General features: G+C 43.4%; 1 protein-coding gene across 1 annotated transcript in view; it reads left to right on the forward strand.

Annotated features, from left to right (window-relative positions):
* LOC123749362 (protein O-mannosyl-transferase TMTC1-like) overlaps positions 1-21,992 on the forward strand; it is a 589,924-nt gene that overhangs the window by 460,005 nt on the left and 107,927 nt on the right. The window contains 1 exon segment of the mRNA XM_069335441.1: positions 20,738-20,881. Coding sequence (XP_069191542.1) covers positions 20,738-20,881 — 144 coding nt within the window.

The following is a 21,992-nucleotide window of genomic DNA, read 5'->3' on the forward strand; positions in this document are numbered from 1 at the left end:
ACCTCACCCAAAATGCGGGTTTAAAATGAAAAAATGAAAGCTGTTTAAATCATAGCATAAGTAAGAACTCTGTTTAGTGTTTGCAGGTAATAGTTGTGTGTGTGTAAACTAAAAGTCTTTGAAAATGTAATAAGTTATTACGAAACGCGTTCAAGTGTCGCGTCAGACTAGAAATAAAAATTAATTTTGGAGAATTGATTTTTCATTTACCATCGACAGTGAAAAGAAACAAGAAAAATCTAGAAAATTCGTGTTAGAATTATTAATCTTACTTTTTTGGTCATATTTAATAATATATGTCTACAGGAAAGACTGCTACCAAAATATATATATATATATATATATATATATATATATATATATATATATATATATATATATATATATATATATATATATATATACATATATATATATATATATATATATATATATATATATACATGTCGTACCTAGTAGCCAGAACGCACTTCTCGGCCTACTATTCAAGGCCCGATTTGCCTAATAAGCCAAGTTTTCCTGAATTAATATATTTTCTCTAATTTTTTTCTTATGAAATGATAAAGCTACCCATTTCATTAAGTATGAGGTCAATTTTTTTTTATTGAAGTTAAAATTAACGTATATATATGACCGAACCTAACCAACCCTACCTAACCTAACCTAACCTATCTTTATAGGTTAGGTTGGGTTAGGTAGCCGAAAAAGTTAGGTTAGGTAGGTTAGATAGTCGAAAAACAATTAATTCATGAAAACTTAGCTTATTAGGCAAATCGGGCCTTGCATAGTAGGCTGAGAAGTGAGTTCTGGCTATTAGGTACGACATATATATATATATATATATATATATATATATTGTTATGATCTCAGCCTACATGAGAAACGAGTCTCCCTCCTTGAGAGTTATTCATCAAGCCTGACCTGATTAAAAGGTCTAGCAAATATTGAGGTGATAACGCATATGTAAAATAGTTGCTTGGATATGTATAACAATTTGAGATTATGGGCAATGAAGAAGAAAACAGATAAATTACTGGCTAGGAGATGTGGACATTTTGCTGGAGGCGTGAGGCTCGCTTCCGGAGGACCTTGACCTCACTTGAGTGCCAGACGTCGCAGGGAAAAGCCGCGCTCCGTTTGAGCTCCCGTCAGAAGGGAACCCCTAGTGATATATCTCTAAGAGAAGAGAAGTGTGCAGACGTGCCAGCTGTGGAATTGAGCTGAGAACGTTGTGGTCTCAAGTCCTGGTCGACGAAGTGTTTATTAAATCGCCCAGAGGCATTATTGTGGGCCGTGGAAGCGCGGTGACCAGACGCCGTCAGAGGGAGAAGCGCCCTCGACCAGTTAATCTGTGGTAAGCACGATATACGCCAGTTCATAGTGATTGCTTGTAGTTGGTCGTGTGCCCAGCGACAGTAGCAATGTTTATTTATAAGTTAGACATGTTTTAATAAGGCAGAAAGCCTGAAATAGGAGAGTGAAGAGGGAGGAGCACGGAGCGACGTCCGTCCCCTCTGAGCTCTGACAGACGACTGAAGGAGCCTGGCTCCTGACGGAGGAAGACCCTCCCAGCGAGTGAGGACCGCCGCCAGGCGAGGTGGAGTATGGACCCGCCCAAAACGGGAGAGTCTACTCTCACTGTATGTAGAGGACAGATAGAGGTTTGAGGCAAGCATATTGTGTGGTTATTTTTGTTTATGTGTTAAAGGGGAAACATTTTATTGGAGTGTCGATGGGTTGCAGGTTTGTCTTTGGGGAAGAAGTTACTGAGAACTTCGAAGCCAGCCTAGATGAGGTAATTGATGAGACTCCAAGGTAGTGAAGCAGAGGACCTCGAGCTGTGAGGAGAAGCAGTGAAGAGGAGTGTCACGTGCTTCTGTAGAGGTGGTGTAGCAGCCAAGAGAGCTGTGGAGGAACCTAGCAGAAGGGTGAAGCACCGTAGTTGCTCAAGGAAACTTCATGGTAGCAGCCTGGAGGAGCTGCAGAGGATCCTGGTAGTGAAGCCCGGAAGAACCTGAAGATATCAGGGTAGTGAACTTCCAGAGGTGGAAGGGAAGTTCTGGTGGATTACTTATAGGGAGTTGATAGTGTTTGGTTGTCATTAGCGTGCAAGACGCAGTGAGAGGTGAGTGACTGTTTGCATTCTTATGTCAAGGAGTGTTTTACACTGAAGTTTAGAGTTACAGTCGTAGGCTGGATTACCTACAGATGTATACGTTGTAGGACTGATAGAGTGATCGATTGATCATTGTTGTGTATCAATGAACATTTATACTGATATATGTTATTGCATGCAAATGCTGATTTTCTTTGTACACAATTATAGATACATATATATATTCTCTTGCTGATGGTGCAACAGTGTATGTAGACTTGACCAACTTGAGGAGGTTGATAGTATCAGGTGGTGAACCAGGAGATAGGATACCACTTGATAAGCTGATGGTAGAGTTCTGGTTGTGTTGGAGAGCAACCTGATTGTAATATTATAGAGTATAGGATTCATTATTATTATATGTGTGTATGTATCGTGTATGTGCTTTGTCCAGTAAATGTATCCCAATTTGCTGGTGTTTGCCCTTGTCCTAGCGAGGCTTCCCAGGAGGTAGCAAAGAAGGAGAGAGAGAAAGAACCAAGAACCACTGCTGTGGACAGGGTAGAAGGTAATACTAATAAGTCAAAGGGGGATTGAGGAGATCATATCACCTAAGGAGAGAGTGGGGAGTCACAGCGGCTCGAGTGGGTGTGTGCACGTGACAACGAGGCTAGGTGTTGGAGCCGCATCCCCTAAATGGGTGACGTTGAGCCCCTCTCCCAGAGCCAGAAGCGCCAAGGGTGATCTCCTAGTGAAGTATAAGCACTCTACCGAGTTGTGGGTTGGGTTGTCCGTAGAGAAGGATCAACGACGACAACACCACCAACACACAGTACTATAATAATATATATATATATATATATATATATATATATATATATATATATATATATATATATATATATATATATATATATAATATATATATAATATTAATATGAATGAATACTGTATAATTAAAGTTTAAAGTTTTCGGAAAAAGTTTTGTCAATTTTGGCAATACATCTTTCATGAGTAATACTGCCAGATAAATATCATTTAACCGGGAGATAAAGAGAACACAATTCCCGCAGTCTACCAATTTTTTTCGGGTTTATAATATTTGCAGAGAAGTTCTCCACCAGACGTGTTCAGTCTTGTGTTCACTGTCTTGTACACCATCTCTTTTCACCCACTTCATAAATTTCATGAAACTGAATAACATTACAAAGCCGGAGGCTAGTACATACTCGTCTCCAATGGTACCTAGAGTATAACAATATTATACCGTCACTCCAAGCTGGATTTCGACCGCAATGCTCCACGCTAGATCAAATACTCTGCCTTGAACATGAAATCCGCACCTCTCTCAGAAGCAGTAAATATTGTCTTGTTGTCTACCTAGACCTCAAAGGAGCTTTTGATAGCATTCCTCATACTTGCCTCCTCGCGAAGCTTGCACGTTTAGGCGTACAGGGAAGATTACTTTTATGGTTACAGTCCTATCTCACAAACAGGACCTCCAAAGTCTGTATACAAGGCGAGTTTTCCGATGGCATCCCAATACAAACAGGTGTCCCACAAGGCTCCATACTAAGCCGAACCCTATTTGCCGCATTCTTAGCAGATTTGCCTAACACCCATCCTGTTCACCTCTCGGCGTACGTCGACGACTTAACACTGTAATATTCAGACAATGCCCTACCTAATACAGTCTCAACAATGCAAACAGCACTGGACCACCTCATAGATTGGACACAACAATGTGGCCTTCAAGTCAGTACTACCAAAACCTGCTATCAGGTTTTCACTAAAAAAAGACTACTTCATCTACCCACCCTCACAATACACAACACTCCCATCCAACACGTACGAGAACATAAATAACTTGGCATGCGCTTAGACTCGCCCTCACTTACCTGGAAAGCACACATTCAACACCTTAAACAGACGACACAACCCCGACTCGCCATACTTAAAGCCCTCACTGGCACCACCTGGGGAGCACACCATAAAATCTTGCTCCGTTTCTATACAACCTACATTCGCAGCCAACTAGACTATTGTTGCCAAGCATATGCGTCGGCGGCGCCCACTAACCTACAGAGCCTCGAGGTCATACAAAATAATGCCATGCGACTTATATGTGGCGCACTGCGTTCAACTCCAATCCTCGGACTTTACGGGGAAACAGGCCTCACAAGCCTAGCCACCAGACGAGACATTATGTGTGCCAACTATCTGTCACTCTGTACCACTGCTCACCAGACACACCCATACAGATCAAAAATTAACACAACACTTAACCCATATAACCCCCGCTCCCCAACCATTCACTCACAACCTTTCCTCACACGGGCTACAAATAACCTCAATATAGACCTCTCCCTACTCCAAAACTGTGAAACCCAACCTCCTGTTCCCCCCATTCCACCTTGGCTTTATACAACTCCTAATACAGCAATACAACTCGAAGACAACATTCCAAAATCTGCACCAAACTCAGCCATAGCCTCAGTCTTTGTCTCAACAATGAAAAATTGCTACCCAAATACCACAGAGATTTACACAGATGGGTCTCGCATCTTCATGAACAACGTACCCTCGGTCACTTGCGCTGTATGGATACCGGAATACCATCTCAAGCAGGGATGGCGGTTACCAAACCAACTATCTATTTTCACAGCGGAATTATATGCCTTCTATCAAGCTCTCCAAATCATCACAACATTACCAGTTGGGATATATACAATCTGTAGTGACTCCAAGAGCGCGATTCAAGCAATTACGCACTCTTCGAAAACATGCAAGGAGATTGTCTACCCTTGCCTTCAACTTCTTCACAAACATCAATTGAACGGTTATGATACCTCTATCCAATGGGTCCCAGCACATTGTGGTATTCTCCGTAATGAACTTGTAGACCAACTAGCCAAAGCGATGCACAACACGCCTCACCTCACCCGTCATCCAATTTCCCATGTTGCACGTAAAGGAGCCTTCAAAGATACCATCTCCCAGGATTTTGCAACAAACTGGAAAACGTCATGCTCACCTTTGCACTATGGGTCCATTAAAAAGAAATGGGAAACTTGGAAACATGTCCGATATAAAAGCAGAGAAATTGATGTAACGATGACCAGATTAAGGCTGGGACACACCAAACTAGCAGCACACAGCTCTAAGTACAGAACAGACATCAACGAACTCTGCATCCACTGTCAGGTGCCTGAAACAGTCGAACACTATCTCCTGCACTGCTTCCGACAATATAGTGCCAGAGTAAATTTCAAACAAGTCTTTATCGCACTTAAAATACCCTTCACCATCGAGCATATATTAGGAAGCGGTGACCACTCGTTACAAGAAAAATACCAAATAGTCAAAGCACTGGCTAAATATCTGCAGTCGACTAACAAATTGGGTCACATCTGACCCGCGCCACATTTATACCTGGCGCCACCAACAGCTAAACACAGAAAACAACTGCCTCGTCGCAGCACCAAGGATCAGCTGACGCCATAAACACAACACACCGCCCTACAGTGCGGCAAGTCTCCCTACAACACACCTTTGTTTTAATCACCGTTCCTCTATCTACAGCACAACGCAACAAGCACCTTGGTAGCTCCGATCATCTTCAACATAAACGCGTCCACCAACGTCAGTACTGGTGCAGTCATCGGGAGGACAAACCCGTCATGCAAACTGTACCTACTATCAACAAGAAGAAGAAAGCTGGATAAGTTTAGGAGCGCTGGCTCCTGCCTGCTCACTACTGACCTTTTTTAGAGCTTTACTACTTAAAGTTCATGACCCTTGTGACCTTTGATGACTTTGGGGAGATACAAGAGCTGCCTGAACTACTTTCATCCCTCCATACGCTTACAACCGAGTCCATGGTGGTATTTGTGGCAGTAAATATATCCTTAAAAGTAAAGACGTGGCACTAGCTTGCTTTGATTTGGCACTTGAGCGCTAGTGTAACACTAGAGCGTGAGTGTGGCACTAGAGCGCGAGTGTAGCACTAGAAGTCGCGGATGTGCTCTCTAGAGTGCCGGGGCTTAACGCATAATAGAGCATTTAAACACAACGATTTGAAAAAAAAACCATGTCGCAAAGAACACAGAGCGTCAAAGAACATAGGGCGTCAAAGAACACAGAGCGTCAAAGAACATAGGGCGTCAAAGAACACAGAGCGTCAAAGAACACAGAGCGTCAAAGAACATAGGGCGTCAAAGAACACAGAGCGTCAAAGAACACAGAGCGTCAAAGAACACAGAGCGTCAAAGAACACAAAGCGTCAAAGAACACAGAGCGTCAAAGAACATAGGGCGTCAAAGAACACAGAGCGTCAAAGAACACAGCGTCAAAGAACATAGGGCGTCAAAGAACATAGGGCGTCAAAGAACACAGAGCGTCAAAGAACAGAGCGTCAAAGAACACAGAGCGTCAAGGAACACAGAGCATCAAAGAACACAGAGCGTCAAAGAACACAGAGCGTCAAAGAACACAAAGCGTCAAAGAACACAGAGCGTCAAAGAACATAGGGCGTCAAAGAACACAGAGCGTCAAAGAACACAGAGCGTCAAAGAACACAGAGCGTCAAAGAACATAGGACGTCAAAGAACACAGAGCGTCAAAGAACACAGAGCGTCAAAGAACATAGGGCGTCAAAGAACATAGGTCGTCAAAGAACACAGAGCGTCAAAGAACAGAGCGTCAAAGAACACAGAGCGTCAAGGAACACAGAGCGTCAAAGAACACAGAGCGTCAAAGAACACAGAGCGTCAAAGAACACAGAGCGTCAAAGAACACAGAGCGTCAAAGAACATAGGGCGTCAAAGAACATAGGGCGTCAAAGAACACAGAGCGTCAAAGAACATAGGGCGTCAAAGAACAGAGCGTCAAAGAACACAGAGCGTCAAAGAACAGAGCGTCAAAGAACACAGAGCGTCAAGGAACACAGAGCGTCAAAGAACACAGAGCGTCAAAGAACACAGAGCGTCAAAGAACAGAGCGTCAAAGAACACAGAGCGTCAAGGAACACAGAGCGTCAAAGAACACAGAGCGTCAAAGAACACCGAGCGTCAAAGAACACAGAGCGTCAAAGAACACAGAGCGTCAAAGAGCATAGGGCGTCAAAGAACATAGGGCGTCAAAGAACACAGAGCGTCAAAGAACATAGGGCGTCAAAGAACACAGAGCGTCAAAGAACATAGGGCGTCAAAGAACAGAGCGTCAAAGAACACAGAGCGTCAAAGAACAGAGCGTCAAAGAACAGAGCGTCAAAGAACAGAGCGTCAAAGAACACAGAGCGTCAAGGAACACAGAAGTAGTAGGGTGTACATCTCACAGACGAATTTTTTTTTTTTCTGGAAATTCGTCTGTGAGATGTACAGTCCACAGACGAATTTTTGTTTTTTCTGGAAATTCGTGTGTAGCATGTCGGGGTTTTCAGGTGAATTTGGGGGAGTCACAGATTTGGAATTAGGGAATTCTTATAATGAAAAATAATGTCATACGAGTTTGTTAAATTTCGTATGAGAAAAATAATTTCCGAGACTTAGAAGTTTGTTAAGGCCTTATGGGACAAATTCAAGTAACGTATGTAGCTCTTTAGGGTTTCCAGGAGAACTCTACGGACATGTTTTACATGTTTTCAACTTACAAATATCGTCTATGTAAGCCATAGTTTTTCAGGTAAATTTCGAAAATCACCTGTGCGGGCCAGGGTTTTCATGGGCTCGTACATCACACCCCCTCCCTCCCTCCCCCTTACCTCGCAATCTCTCGCGTCACCTTTATTTACCTTACGCCCCGGCCAGCCAGACGTCGCATACAGGTTATAAGGTAAGGTAACATAGGTAAAGTTAGGTAAGATAGGTTAAGCAGGTTAAGTTAGGAAAGGTAGGTAAGGTAAGGTAACATAGGTAAAGTTAGGTTAGGTTAGGTAAGATAGGTACGGTAAGGTAAGGTAAGGTAACATAGGTAAAGTTAGGTTAGGTTAGGTAAGATAGGTAAGGTAAGGTAACATAGGTAAAGTTAGGTTATGCAGGTTAAGTTAGGTAAGATAGGTAAGGTAAGGTAACATAGGTAAAGTTAGGTTATGCAGGTTAAGTTAGGTAAGATAGGTAAGGTAAGGTAAGGTAACATAGGTAAAGTTAGGTTAGGTTAGGTAAGATAGGTAAGGTAACATAGGTATAGTTAGGTTATGCAGGTTAAGTTAGGTAAGATAGGTAAAGTTAGGTAAGGTAAGGTAAGTTATGTTAGGATAGGTAAAGTTAGGTTTAGGAACGTTACGTTAACTAAGTAACATTGGGTGGAGAGGATAGGTTACGTAGGTTTGAACAGTGTAGTTCAGAGAACAGTTTTAGGGTAAAGCAACTAAGAAAATATGTTTTAACAGAAATGCAGGTTTGATATGAAAAGCTGAACTAGTTACGTTTGGGGAGAAATTTTATGCCTGAAGATGTCTTAGAGAACAACAATGTTGTCTTAAAGTATAACTTGATGGAAGAAGGAGAGTTTCTTTGATGAACAAAGGTGACTTAGAGATCAACATTGATGAACGAAGATGTCTTAGAAAGCTTCTCTGATGAACGAAAGGTTACTTAGAGAATAACTTTTGTTAGCTCTTTGAATAACTTTGATGACTTTGAGAATAACTTTGATAGCTCTGGGAATAACTTTTATGATTTTGAGAACATCTTTGATGTCTTGGAGAACAACATTGATGTTTAGAGAACAACTTTGATGACCAAGATTAACTTTAGATGTCTCTGAGAATAACTTTATAACATAGAAATTAACTTTAGATGTCTCTGAAAATATCTTTGATGACTTCGAGAATAACATTTGATGTCTCTGAGAATAACTTTTATGTCTTACATAATAACTTTAGATGTCTCTGAAAATAACTTTGATGAAAGCAGATGTCTTAGATTAACTTTTGATGACTTTGAAAACAAGTTTGTTGAACAAAGATGTTTTGAAAGTTTCTCTGACGAACGAAGGTGACTCTGAGAATAGCTTTGGGTAGCTCTGAGAATAACTTTTGTTGTCTTATAATAACTTTTGATTGTTCTGAGAATAACTTTAGATATCTCGGAGAATAAGTTTGATGAACGAAGATATCTTACAGAGCAAATTTTATGTTTCGAAGAATAACTTTTGATGACTCTGGGAATGACTTTGTTGTCTTAGAGAATAACTTTGAGGGCTTAGAGAATGTCTTTGATGAATGGAAGAGAGTTAGAGAATAACATAACATGACTGAGAATAACTTTTGATAACTCTTAGAATAACTTTGATGTCTTAGAGAATAACTTTAGGTGACTTTGAGAATGTCTTTGGATAACTCTGAGATTAACTTTGATGTCTTTGAAACAACATTGATGAATTGGAGAATGTCTTTGAGAACATGAGTAGTATTTTGTTAGCTCAGAGAATAACTTTTGTTGACATAGAGAATAACTTTTATGTCTTAGAGAAGAACATTGATGGCTTAGAGAGAATATCTTTGATGAAAGATGATGTCTTGGATTAACTTTGACGTCTCTTGGATTAACTTTGATGACTGAGAGTGAGTTAGAGATTACCTTTGTTAACTCTGAGAATAACTTTGATGAACAAAGATGTTTTGGAAAGTTTCTCTGAAGAACGAAGGTGACTCTGAGAATAACTTTTGTTAGCTCTTTGAATAACTTTGATGACTTTGAGAATGACTTCTGAGAACATGGGTAGTATTTGAATGCGTCTTTGATGTAATGAAAAGTAACTTTGATGACTCGAAGATATCTTGCAGATCAACTTTGATGACAGAGATTAACTTTTGTTGTTTTAGAGATTAACTTTTGATAGCTCCGAGAAAAACTTTTATGCCTCTGAGATTAACTTTAATGAACGAAGATGTCTTAGAAAGTTCTCTGATGAATGAAAGGCTACTTGGAGAATAGCATTTTGATGACTGAGATTAACTTTTTGATGACTCTGAGAATAACTTTGAGGATGCGAGTAAATTTTTGAGTGTTTGAGAGCGTCTTTTTGTTATCTCGAAGAGTAACTTTGGTGTTACGGAGAGCACCTTTGACTATTTTTCTTACTTAACGACATATAATTTTTACGAAAGTGCTGAAAAAGTTACATTTGACTATTTTTTCTTACTTAGCGACATATAATTTTTACGAAAGTGCTGAAAAAGTTACATTTGACTATTTTTTCTTACTTAGCGACATATAATTTTAGTTATGAAAGTGTTGAAAAAGTTACATTTGACTCTTTTAGTTGAGGAAAAAGACAAAACATGACGAGGGAGACTATTTTTTGTGCTCCCCAAAGTATAATGTCAGTTAAGAACAGCGATGAAAGATATCTTTGACTATATTTTCTTACTTGACGATGGATAAAGTTAGTTATGAACAGTGCTGAAAGAAGTTTCCTTTGACAATTTTTAGCTAAGCGAAAGGTTGTTTTAGTTAAGAACGGTGTTGAAAGAGGCTACACATGACTATTTTAAATGAGAGAAGTGATATTTCAGTTAAGAAATGACAAGGAAACATGATGAACTAACTATTTTTAGTTGACCGATGATTACTTTTAGTTGAGCAAAAGACAAAACATGATGAACATGACTTTTTCTGATGATTGGCGGATAATTTTAGTTATGAAATGACAATGAAACATGAAGAACACGGCTATTTTCTGATGACTGGGGAATAAGTTTAGTTAGGAAATGATGAAAGTTATTATTTTTAGTTGATTGACGATGGATAAAAACTAGTTATGAACAGTTTTGGAAAGTTTCCTTTGACAATTTTTTCTTACTTGATGAAACATAGCGGCTGTTAAGAAAGTGCTGAAAGAAGTTTCCTTTGACAATTTTTAGCTAAGAGAAAGGTTGTTTTAGTTAAGAACAGTGTTGAACGAGGCTATTTCTGACTATTTTTAGTTGACTGGATAATAAGTTTAGTTGAGAAATGACGAAAGTGACTATGTTTTTAGTTGATTGGTGAAAGATTTATTTAGTTAAGGAACGTTAGATAACATGTAAGGGGAAAAAACCCAGAGAACATATGGGGAACATGGCAAAGAACACATGTAAGAAAAGTTGATGAATACAGTGAACATGCTGGGAATATGAACTTACAGAGAACATGAAAACATGATAAGGAGAATAGGGAATACAAAGAATGAACAATGGACTTGTGAAGAACATGGAGAATATGACAAAGAATGTAGAAAACATGTAAGTGAAGGTGAAAAACGAAGTGATCTTGTGAGGAACATGAACTTGTAGAGGAACATGAATATTGACAAAGAACATAAAAATATGGAAGTTAGCATTAATATTGAGTATAAAAGTTGTAAAGAGAACATGTGATGAACATGAAAACATAGAAAATATGACTAGAATTTGTAGAGAACATAATGAGACTAAGAGAAAGATTACAGAAAAAATGAAGATACTTGTGAAAATATGAACTGAATGGGACTGTGAACATTTGAAGAACATGGAGTGAACACAGAAAACATGGACAAAATGTGAAGAACACAGCTGAATATAGAGAAAATATGCAAATACAGGGGGACAAGAGCTGGAGCTCTGTAACTGACTTGATCTTATTTACTATGTCTGAAACATGACTGTTTAAAATTTCAGGGGGATTGGAATGATAGTAGCGAAAATGTGGTCTCTGCCAAATTTGGGTCTTTAATTAGACTCTGATTAATTTTGATCATGAACTGGACTCTGAATATTTGGCACAAAGTAGACTCTGGCGAATTTTGCTAGAAAACTGGAATCTGATGAATTTCGATCAAGAACTGGACTCTGTCAAATTTTCACAGATTACAGGACACTGATGAAATTTGCTAGAAAACTGGAACTCTGATGAATTTTGCTATTAAAGTAGACTCTGGCGAATTTGAGCATAAACTGGACTCTGACGAAAATTGGGTATAAAATGGACTCTGTCAAATTTTCACAGATTACAGGACACTGATGAAATTTGCTCTCAAAGTAGACTCTGGCGAATTTCTGTTGATAATTGGACTCTGATGAAATATGAGCTTAAAACTGTCTCTGACTAATTTTGCTCTCAAAGTAGACTCTGTTCATTTTTAGGTATAAATTGGACTCTGATGAAATATGAGCTAAATACTGTCTCTGACTAATTTTGCTCACAAAGTGGACTCTGTTCATTTTTAGGTATAAATTGGACTCTGATGAAATATGAGCTAAATACTGTCTCTGACTAATTTTGCTCACAAAGTGGACTCTGTTCATTTTTAGGTATAAATTGGACTCTGATGAAATATGAGCTAAATACTGTCTCTGACTAATTTTGCTCACAAAGTGGACTCTGTTCATTTTTAGGTATAAAATGGTCTCTGATGAAATATGAGCTTAAAACTGGGCTCTGTTCAATTTTGGTCTTTACAGATGAAATAGCCGTAAATGGATATAAAACTAAATGTTATGGATAAGTTGTCTGTTTTCCTTAACAAAACATCTAAGACAATATTCTCTGAAAATGGTCCTTTACAAATTTGGTCATAAACATATAAATAAACTTCTATGATTATTTGAAACTCTGAAAATAGTTGTAAGGAAATAGGAGGAGAGAGAGAGGAGGGACGGTCCAGATATTATGGAGAAGGAGAGAGAGAGAGAGAGAGGAGGGATGGTCCAGATATTATGGAGAAGATAAGATAAGATAAGAGGTAACCTGTATGCGACGTCTGGCTGGCCGGGGCGTAAGGTAAATAAAGGTGACGCGAGAGATTGCGAGGTAAGGGGGAGGGAGGGAGGGGGTGTGATGTACGAGCCCCTGAAAACCCTGGCCCGCACAGGTGATTTTCGAAATTTACCTGAAAAACTATGGCTTACATAGACGATATTTGTAAGTTGAAAACATGTAAAACATGTCCGTAGAGTTCTCCTGGAAACCCTAAAGAGCTACATACGTTACTTGAATTTGTCCCATAAGGCCTTAACAAACTTCTAAGTCTCGGAAATTATTTTTCTCATACGAACTTTAACAAACTCGTATGACATTATTTTTCATTATAAGAATTCCCTAATTCCAAATCTGTGACTCCCCCAAATTCACCTGAAAACCCCGACATGCTACACACGAATTTCCAGAAAAAACAAAAATTCGTCTGTGGACTGTACATCTCACAGACGAATTTCCAGAAAAAAAAAAAATTCGTCTGTGAGATGTACACCCTACTACTCACAGAGCGTCAAAGAACACAGAGCGTCAAAGAACACAGAGCGTCAAAGAACATAGGGCGTCAAAGAACATAGGGCGTCAAAGAAGACAGAGCGTCAAAGAACATAGGGCGTCAAAGAACACAGAGCGTCAAAGAACATAGGGCGTCAAAGAACACAGAGCGTCAAAGAACATAGGGCGTCAAAGAACACAGAGCGTCAAAGAACACAAAGCGTCAAAGAACACAGAGCGTCAAAGAACATAGGGCGTCAAAGAACACAGAGCGTCAAAGAACACAGGGAGTCAAAGAACACAGAGCGTCAAGGAACACAGAGCGTCAAAGAACGCAGAGCGTCAAAGAACACAGAGCGTCAAAGAACATAGAGCGTCAAAGAACACAGAGCGTCAAAGAACACAGAGCGTCAAAGAACACAGTGCGTCAAAGAACACAGAACGTCAAAGAACACAGAGTGTCAAAGAACACAGGGCGTCAAAGAACACAGAGCGTCAAAGAACACAGGGCGTCAAAGAACATAGGGCGTCAAAGAACACAGTGCGTCAAAGAACACAGAGCGTCATAGAACACAGAGCGTCAAAGAACACAGAGCGTCAAAGAACATAGGGCGTCAAAGAACATAGGGCGTCAAAGAACACAGAGCGTCAAAGAACATAGGGCGTCAAAGAACACAGAGCGTCAAAGAACATAGGGCGTCAAAGAACACAGAGCGTCAAAGAACATAGGGCGTCAAAGAACACAGAGCGTCAAAGAACATAGGGCGTCAAAGAACACAGAGCGTCAAAGAACACAGGGAGTCAAAGAACACAGAGCGTCAAAGAACACAGGGCGTCAAAGAACACAGAGCGTCAAAGAACACAGGGCGTCAAAGAACACAGAGCGTCAAAGAACATAGGGCGTCAAAGAACATAGGGCGTCAAAGAACACAGAGCGTCAAAGAACATAGGGCGTCAAAGAACATAGGGCGTCAAAGAACACAGAGCGTCAAGGAACACAAGCGTCAAGGAACACAGAGCGTCAAAGAACACAAAGCGTCAAAGAACACAGAGCGTCAAAGAACATAGGGCGTCAAAGAACACAGAGCGTCAAAGAACACAGGGAGTCAAAGAACACAGTGCGTCAAAGAACGCAGAGCGTCAAAGAACACAGAGCGTCAAAGAACATAGAGCGTCAAAGAACACAGAGCGTCAAAGAACACAGAGCGTCAAAGAACACAGTGCGTCAAAGAACACAGAGCGTCAAAGAACACAGAGTGTCAAAGAACACAGGGCGTCAAAGAACACAGAGCGTCAAAGAACACAGGGCGTCAAAGAACATAGGGCGTCAAAGAACACAGTGCGTCAAAGAACACAGAGCGTCATAGAACACAGAGCGTCAAAGAACACAGAGCGTCAAAGAACATAGGGCGTCAAAGAACATAGGGCGTCAAAGAACACAGAGCGTCAAAGAACATAGGGCGTCAAAGAACATAGGGCGTCAAAGAACACAGAGCGTCAAAGAACACAGGGCGTCAAAGAACACAGTGCGTCAAAGAACACAGAGCGTCAAAGAACACAGAGCGTCAAAGAACACAGAGCGTCAAAGAACATAGGGCGTCAAAGAACACAGAGCGTCAAAGAACACAGGGCGTCAAAGAACACAGAGCGTCAAAGAACACAGGGCGTCAAAGAACACAGAGCGTCAAAGAACACAGGGCGTCAAAGAACACAGAGCGTCAAAGAACACAGGGCGTGAAAGAACACAGTGCGTCAAAGAACACAGAGCGTCAAAGAACATAGAGCGTCAAAGAACACAGAGCGTCAAAGAACTTAGGGCGTCAAAGAACACAGAGCGTCAAAGAACACAGAGCGTCAAAGAACACAGAGCGACAAAGAACACAGAGCGCCAAAGAACACAGAGCGACAAAGAACACAGAGCGTCAAAGAACACAGAGCGTCAAAGAACACAGCGTCAAAGAACATAGAGCGTCAAAGAACACAGAGCGTCAAAGAACACAGAGCGACAAAGAACACAGAGCGACAAAGAACACAGAGCGTCAAAGAACACAGGGCGTCAAAGAACACAGAGCGACAAAGAACACAGAGCGTCAAAGAACACAGAGCGTCAAAGAACACAGAGCGTCAAAGAACACAGAGCGACAAAGAACACAGAGCGTCAAAGAACACAGGGCGTCAAAGAACACAGAGCGTCAAAGAACATAGAGCGTCAAAGAACACAGAGCGTCAAAAAACACAGAGCGTCAAAGAACACAGAGCGACAAAGAACACAGAGCGTCAAAGAACACAGGGCGTCAAAGAACACAGAGCGTCAAAGAACACAGAGCGTCAAAGAACACAGCGTCAAAGAACACAGAGCGTCAAAGAACACAGCGTCAAAGATCGGACCGTTTAAGAACATAGACGCTTAACCACTCGAATAAATCTCCTGCTGAAGTCTTGGGAAGTTTTAAAGTTCAAGTCAGTGACATCTCATGATTAATTGAACCCGAATGAATCGACGTTTAATACGATAACATTTATAGATCCCTAATGTTGAACACCTAACAATTACAACTATAAATAAATATAAATAATTATTATAGTTAAATATGTATAAAAATCCCAAACTTTTAGGACTCCTAACACCCAGCCCTCAAGTGCTTATAACGTTTAGGACCCCTAACACCCAGCCCTCAAGTGCTTATAACGTTTAGGACCCCTAACACCCAGCCCTCAAGTGCTTATAACGTTTAGGACCCCTAACACCCAGCCCTCAAGTGCTTATAACGTTTAGGACCCCTAACACCCAGCCCTCAAGTGCTTATAACGTTTAGGACCCCTAACACCCAGCCCTCAAGTGCTTATAACGTTTAGGACCCCTAACACCCAGCCCTCAAGTGCTTATAACGTTTAGGACCCCTAACACCCAGCCCTCAAGTGCTTATAACGTTTAGGACCCCTAACACCCAGCCCTCAAGCGCTTATAACGTTTAGGACCCCTAACACCCAGCCCTCAAGCACTTATAATGTTCAGGACCCTTAACACCCAGCCCTCAAATGCTTATAACGTTTAGGACCCTAACACCCAGCCCTCGAGCGCTTATAACATTTAGGACCCCTAGCACCCAGCCCTCAAGCGCTTATAACGTTCAGGACCCCTAACACCCAGCCCTCAAGCGCTTATAACGATTAAAAGCTTAAGATTAAGAACTTAGGTTTAAGAGCCTAACGCTTAAAGAACATTACCCTCAAGATCCCAGACGCCCCAGGCAATAGTTTAGTCAACTTACGACCAAGTTACGCTAATTTATGACACAGGATAAAGCCAGACCAAACCCAGCAGCGTCGCGGCCACAAGCGGCTCCTGAGGGAAAATAAGCGTCTTTGGTCAAAACCTCTTATGATAGAAAACGCCGGGGTGGAGGGGAGGGAAGGGGCTACTCTAAGGATAGGAGAGAAAGGGCGATTAGTCCTTAACATCGTCTCAGGCAAGTCCTTATTCTGAATATGGATCGTATGGTGGCCTCAAATATATCATTGAGTGCTATATATATATATATATATATATATATATATATATATATATATATATATATATATATATATATATATATATATATATATATATGATATATATATATATATTCATAAAGTATTTGCTAAATGGACCATGACAGTAGTAGTGGGCATCCATCAGTCTCACGAGACTATGGAGTTGCGCCCTGGTTGTCGGTCTGGAGTAACCTAGCTCTCCAGGGCGCAAAGCCATGGTAGGTTGATGCGGAGAAGCTGTTACCCATGCAGCAGGTCCCCCTCTCTACGGCGCCGAAAGTCTCCAATGGAAATGCAAACGCCAATACGATTGGTTCACAGTAAAAACAACACAAAATCGGCTAATATTTGTTCACCCGGCCTATGGACCGTCACAGTAAAATAAGACAACACAACCCAACCTCCCAATATTCGTTCACCTTCACACCGTCACTATGGACCGTCACACCGTCACTATGGACCGTCACACCGTCACTATGGACCGTCACACCGTCACTATGGACCGTCACACCGTCACTATGGACCGTCACAGTAAAACAACAATGTAATAACAAATCTAATTTAAACTTTTAAATTGAAATTTAGGCTCATAACATTCCCACTTTCAGAGGAATCATGTTAGAGTTACATTTTGCTCCCGAAATTGACGACCTGAAAAGTTCTGAATGACTAAACTTAGCCCCATCTGGAACGTAAAGTTCGAAGGTAGCTAGGCAGATCTTTCAAGATTTTGTGAATGTGTTACAGTAAAGAAATCCCAGCAAAGAAAGCCAGCCAGTAAAGAGATCCCAGTATAGAAGTCCAGCCAGTAATCACTAGAGTTGGAGTCCTGAGTCCGAGACTCAAGATCTTCACCCATTTAAAGTCAAAGTATTTTTTATTAACATATTCAGGTAAATTTATGCAGCTCCCCTAAACTATATGAAGGGTTACATAGTGTCAAGAACTAGCTATGTGCTGCTAAAAATCCCCATTTCACAGAATATTTAGTCGTACAGGGTCATGTGATCAGTAGCTTGCTCTGGCGAATTTTGGGTGCGTTATGAGGATATCCTCAAGCACACGAGAGGTAATAAAGCCCCAGGTACCGTGTACCGGCAGGTCTGAAGACTCCAGTGAAAGTATTAGTCAAATTAGGTACCGAACACTAGTTGCTTTCTCGTCTTGTTCATTTTGCTCAAGCCTGCGGCCATGAGGTTAGAAATAGTAATATAATATGATAATGACAAGAGTGGCATTGATGATGCTGACATTGATGACAATGGTGGTGATGACAATGGTGGTGATGACAGTGGTGGTGATAGTGGTGGTGAAGACAGTGAGGTTGATGACAGTCGTGGTGATGACAATGGTGGTGATGACAATGGTGGTGATGACAATAATGGTGATGACAGTGAGGTTGATGATAAGTCTGATAACAATAACTTTGGCGAGGCAAAAATAGTATAATGTGCTCTTTAATATGACAATTTATTGTTTATTTTTTTGTTTATTTTTGCTTTCTTGAAGATTCGGTGAGATGTGGGCCTTGTAGCGCTGTCGGGTCGCAGGCGAAAGGGTCTGGGTTCCGTTCTTACGCCAGAACGGAAGTCTTTGGGCACCGTTTCATTTCGCCTCATATCTCTGTTCACCTAGCAGTAAACAGCAACCCGGGAGTCAGAACACTATTGTGGCTAGCATCCTGGGAGTCAGTGATTGGTCTAGGGGTAACGTATGTTAGTGTAATATACGCTTATTGTCCCCCTTAGCCAAGGGAACTTTGCAAAGTTTAGGGGGAAATGGAACTTGACTAAATTGGCATAGGAAAGGAGGTTGGCTAAGTTAGCGTGGGAAAGGGCTTGGCTAAATGGCGGAGGAAAAGAGTTTGGCTAAGTTAGCGGGGATAATCAATGAGGACGCTTTTGGGAAAGTGATTGGGCTGTATATGACAGGTGAATTCGAAAGGAGAATTGTTAGTTACCGAGAGCGTAAATAGTCGAGGTGGTTGTAAATAAGTTTGTGGTGGGGAGTCGGGCAGTAAACAAGACCAGAGATTCTCTGTGTGAGGCAAGTGAGGGGACAAGTGAGAGTAGAAGGCTGATAAGTCTTAAAATTACAGAACCATATGTACTGGTTTAATATTATTTGTCAGACTGTAATTCATATAAAGTAATTGATGAGTCAGGAAGTGAAAACCGCGACCCACATACCGCGAAGTCTCAGTGTACACGCCCCGCGGGGTCCCAGTGTACACGCCCCGCGAGGTCCCAGTGTACACGCCCCGCGGGGTCCCAGTGTACACGCCCCGCGAGGTCCCAGTGTACACGCCCCGCGGGGTCCCAGTGTACACGCCCCGCGGGGTCCCAGTGTACACGCCCCGTGGGGTCCCAGTGTACACGCCCCGCGGGGTCCCAGTGTACACGCCCCGTGGGGTCCCAGTGTACACGCCCCGCGGGGTCCCAGTGTACACGCCCCGCGGGGTCCCAGTGTACACGCCCCGTGGGGTCCCAGTGTACACGCCCCGCGAGGTCCCAGTGAACACGCCCCCGCGGGGTCCCAGTGTACACGCCCCGCGGGGTCCCAGTGTACACGCCCCGCGGGGTCCCAGTGTACACGCCCCGCGAGGTCCCAGTGAACACGCCCCGCGGGGTCCCAGTGTACACGCCCCGCGGGGTCCCAGTGTACACGCCCCGCGAGGTCCCAGTGTACACGCCCCGCGAGGTCCCAGTGTACACGCCCCGCGGGGTCCCAGTGTACACGCCCCGCGGGGTCCCAGTGTACACGCCCCGCGAGGTCCCAGTGTACACGCCCCGCGGGGTCCCAGTGTACACGCCCCGTGGGGTCCCAGTGTACACGCCCCGCGGGGTCCCAGTGTACACGCCCCGTGGGGTCCCAGTGTACACGCCCCGCGGGGTCCCAGTGTACACGCCCCGCGGGGTCCCAGTGTACACGCCCCGTGGGGTCCCAGTGTACACGCCCCGCGAGGTCCCAGTGAACACGCCCCCGCGGGGTCCCAGTGTACACGCCCCGCGGGGTCCCAGTGTACACGCCCCGCGGGGTCCCAGTGTACACGCCCCGCGAGGTCCCAGTGAACACGCCCCGCGGGGTCCCAGTGTACACGCCCCGCGGGGTCCCAGTGTACACGCCCCGCGAGGTCCCAGTGTACACGCCCCGCGAGGTCCCAGTGTACACGCCCCGCGGGGTCCCAGTGTACACGCCCCGCGGGGTCCCAGTGTACACGCCCCGCGAGGTCCCAGTGAACACGCCCCGCGGGGTCCCAGTGTACACGCCCCGCGGGGTCCCAGTGTACACGCCCCGCGGGGTCCCAGTGTACACGCCCCGCGAGGTCCCAGTGTACACGCCCCGCGGGGTCCCAGTGTACACGCCCCGCGAGGTCCCAGTGTACACGCCCCGCGAGGTCCCAGTGTACACGCCCCGCGGGGTCCCAGTGTACACGCCCCCGCGAGGTCCCAGTGTACACGCCCCGCGGGGTCCCAGTGTACACGCCCCGCGAGGTCCCAGTGTACACGCCCCGCGAGGTCCCAGTGTACACGCCCCCGCGAGGTCCCAGTGTACACGCCCCGTGGGGTCCCAGTGTACACGCCCCGCGGGGTCCCAGTGTACACGCCCCCGCGGGGTCCCAGTGTACACGCGCCGCGAGGTCCCAGTGTACACGCCCCGCGAGGTCCCAGTGTACACGCCCCGCGAGGTCCCAGTGTACACGCCCCGCGAGGTCCCAGTGTACACGCCCCGCGAAGTCCCAGTGTACACCCTCTCCCCACACTCGCCAGCGACTAACCCCCTCCCATTCGCCAACGACCCCCACACGAACTTCTCCCACCTTTCCCCTCTCGCCAATAACAACTTGAACACGTACCCTCGCTCCCCGAGTAATTAATTTGCGTCCTTGTTTCTCCAGCCTGGGCTACGCGATGCTGGTGGGCGTGGCCCTCTCGCGGGCGGGACGGCTGAGGGCGCCCTGCCTCCTGCTGCTCCTCGTCGCCGCCTCCTGCAGGACGCTACAGAGGAACCGGGACTGGGAATCCAGGGAAACGCTCTTCTTGTAAGTCTTGCTAGTGATTGGGAAGGATTTAGGATTATTCCTGAAGGGATTGTGGCAAGTTAGGTGGGAAGCCCAAGCATCCCATCTAATCTATCGAGGCCCATGCATCGAAAACGTTTATATCACGATGGTTTTATTGTTACTAACACGTCACATTTTCCACGGAGTGGTGGATGCCGTACAAAAATCGACTCATTGGGAAGACAAGATGTGTAATAAGGATGTGTAATAGCAAGTTTTAATAGCAGTAATATCACTAGTTATTACCAATTAACGCTAGTTACGCAGTATTCAGGATCATCCCTCACACCAACTCACCTAGTTGTGCTTGAGGGGGTTGAGCTCTGGCTCTTTGGTCCCGCCTCTCAACTGTCAATCAATTGATGTACAGATTCTTGAGCCTACTGGGCTCTTTCATATCTACATCTCAAAATGTGTATGGAGTCTGCCTCCAACATTTATTAACTATTCTGACGCTAAAAAAAGTTCTTTCTAATGTCTCTATGGAATATTTGGGTACTGTAAGCATATACGTCCATTTTGAAATATATACGTCCGCATATATCCTTGATCGTCGGCCGTCTTAAACGGGTGAATATATCATAGAGGTATGAATGAATATATGGTATATGGTATGGTATTTATGAATATATCATAGACTGGACAGAGCTATCTGTGGCAAGACATGTTCTTGAATACACTCTTGAGAGACGGCAAGAGCGGTGACAGACAAGCTAAGTATTGTGGGATGCATGTGGTTTGTAATGATGACACAAACGACCTGCTTGGCTACAACTCTGACTGTGAATGGTTGACTTGTTAACGACTGACAGTAGTTAACTACTATTGTTTTGTTAGTAGTGACTGTCTATGGTGTGGATACCTGATAATAAGAGAAGCTCCTGGTTAACTATACAATCAGAACTGACCTTCTGAGCTCACCATCAGAGCTCAACAATCACTGCACAGAGCCTATAGTCTCTTGAATTTAAGTTGGAGACTTAGAAATGGATTCCAAAGTCATGATTTCACTGATCACACATTTACTATAACCTTTCTATACACAATCATATATTTTTATATCAATTTTATATAATTAGATTTCGATCTT

Source organism: Procambarus clarkii, chromosome 4 (assembly GCF_040958095.1).
Source record: "Procambarus clarkii isolate CNS0578487 chromosome 4, FALCON_Pclarkii_2.0, whole genome shotgun sequence".
In the NCBI taxonomy this organism is placed as follows: domain Eukaryota; kingdom Metazoa; phylum Arthropoda; class Malacostraca; order Decapoda; family Cambaridae; genus Procambarus; species Procambarus clarkii.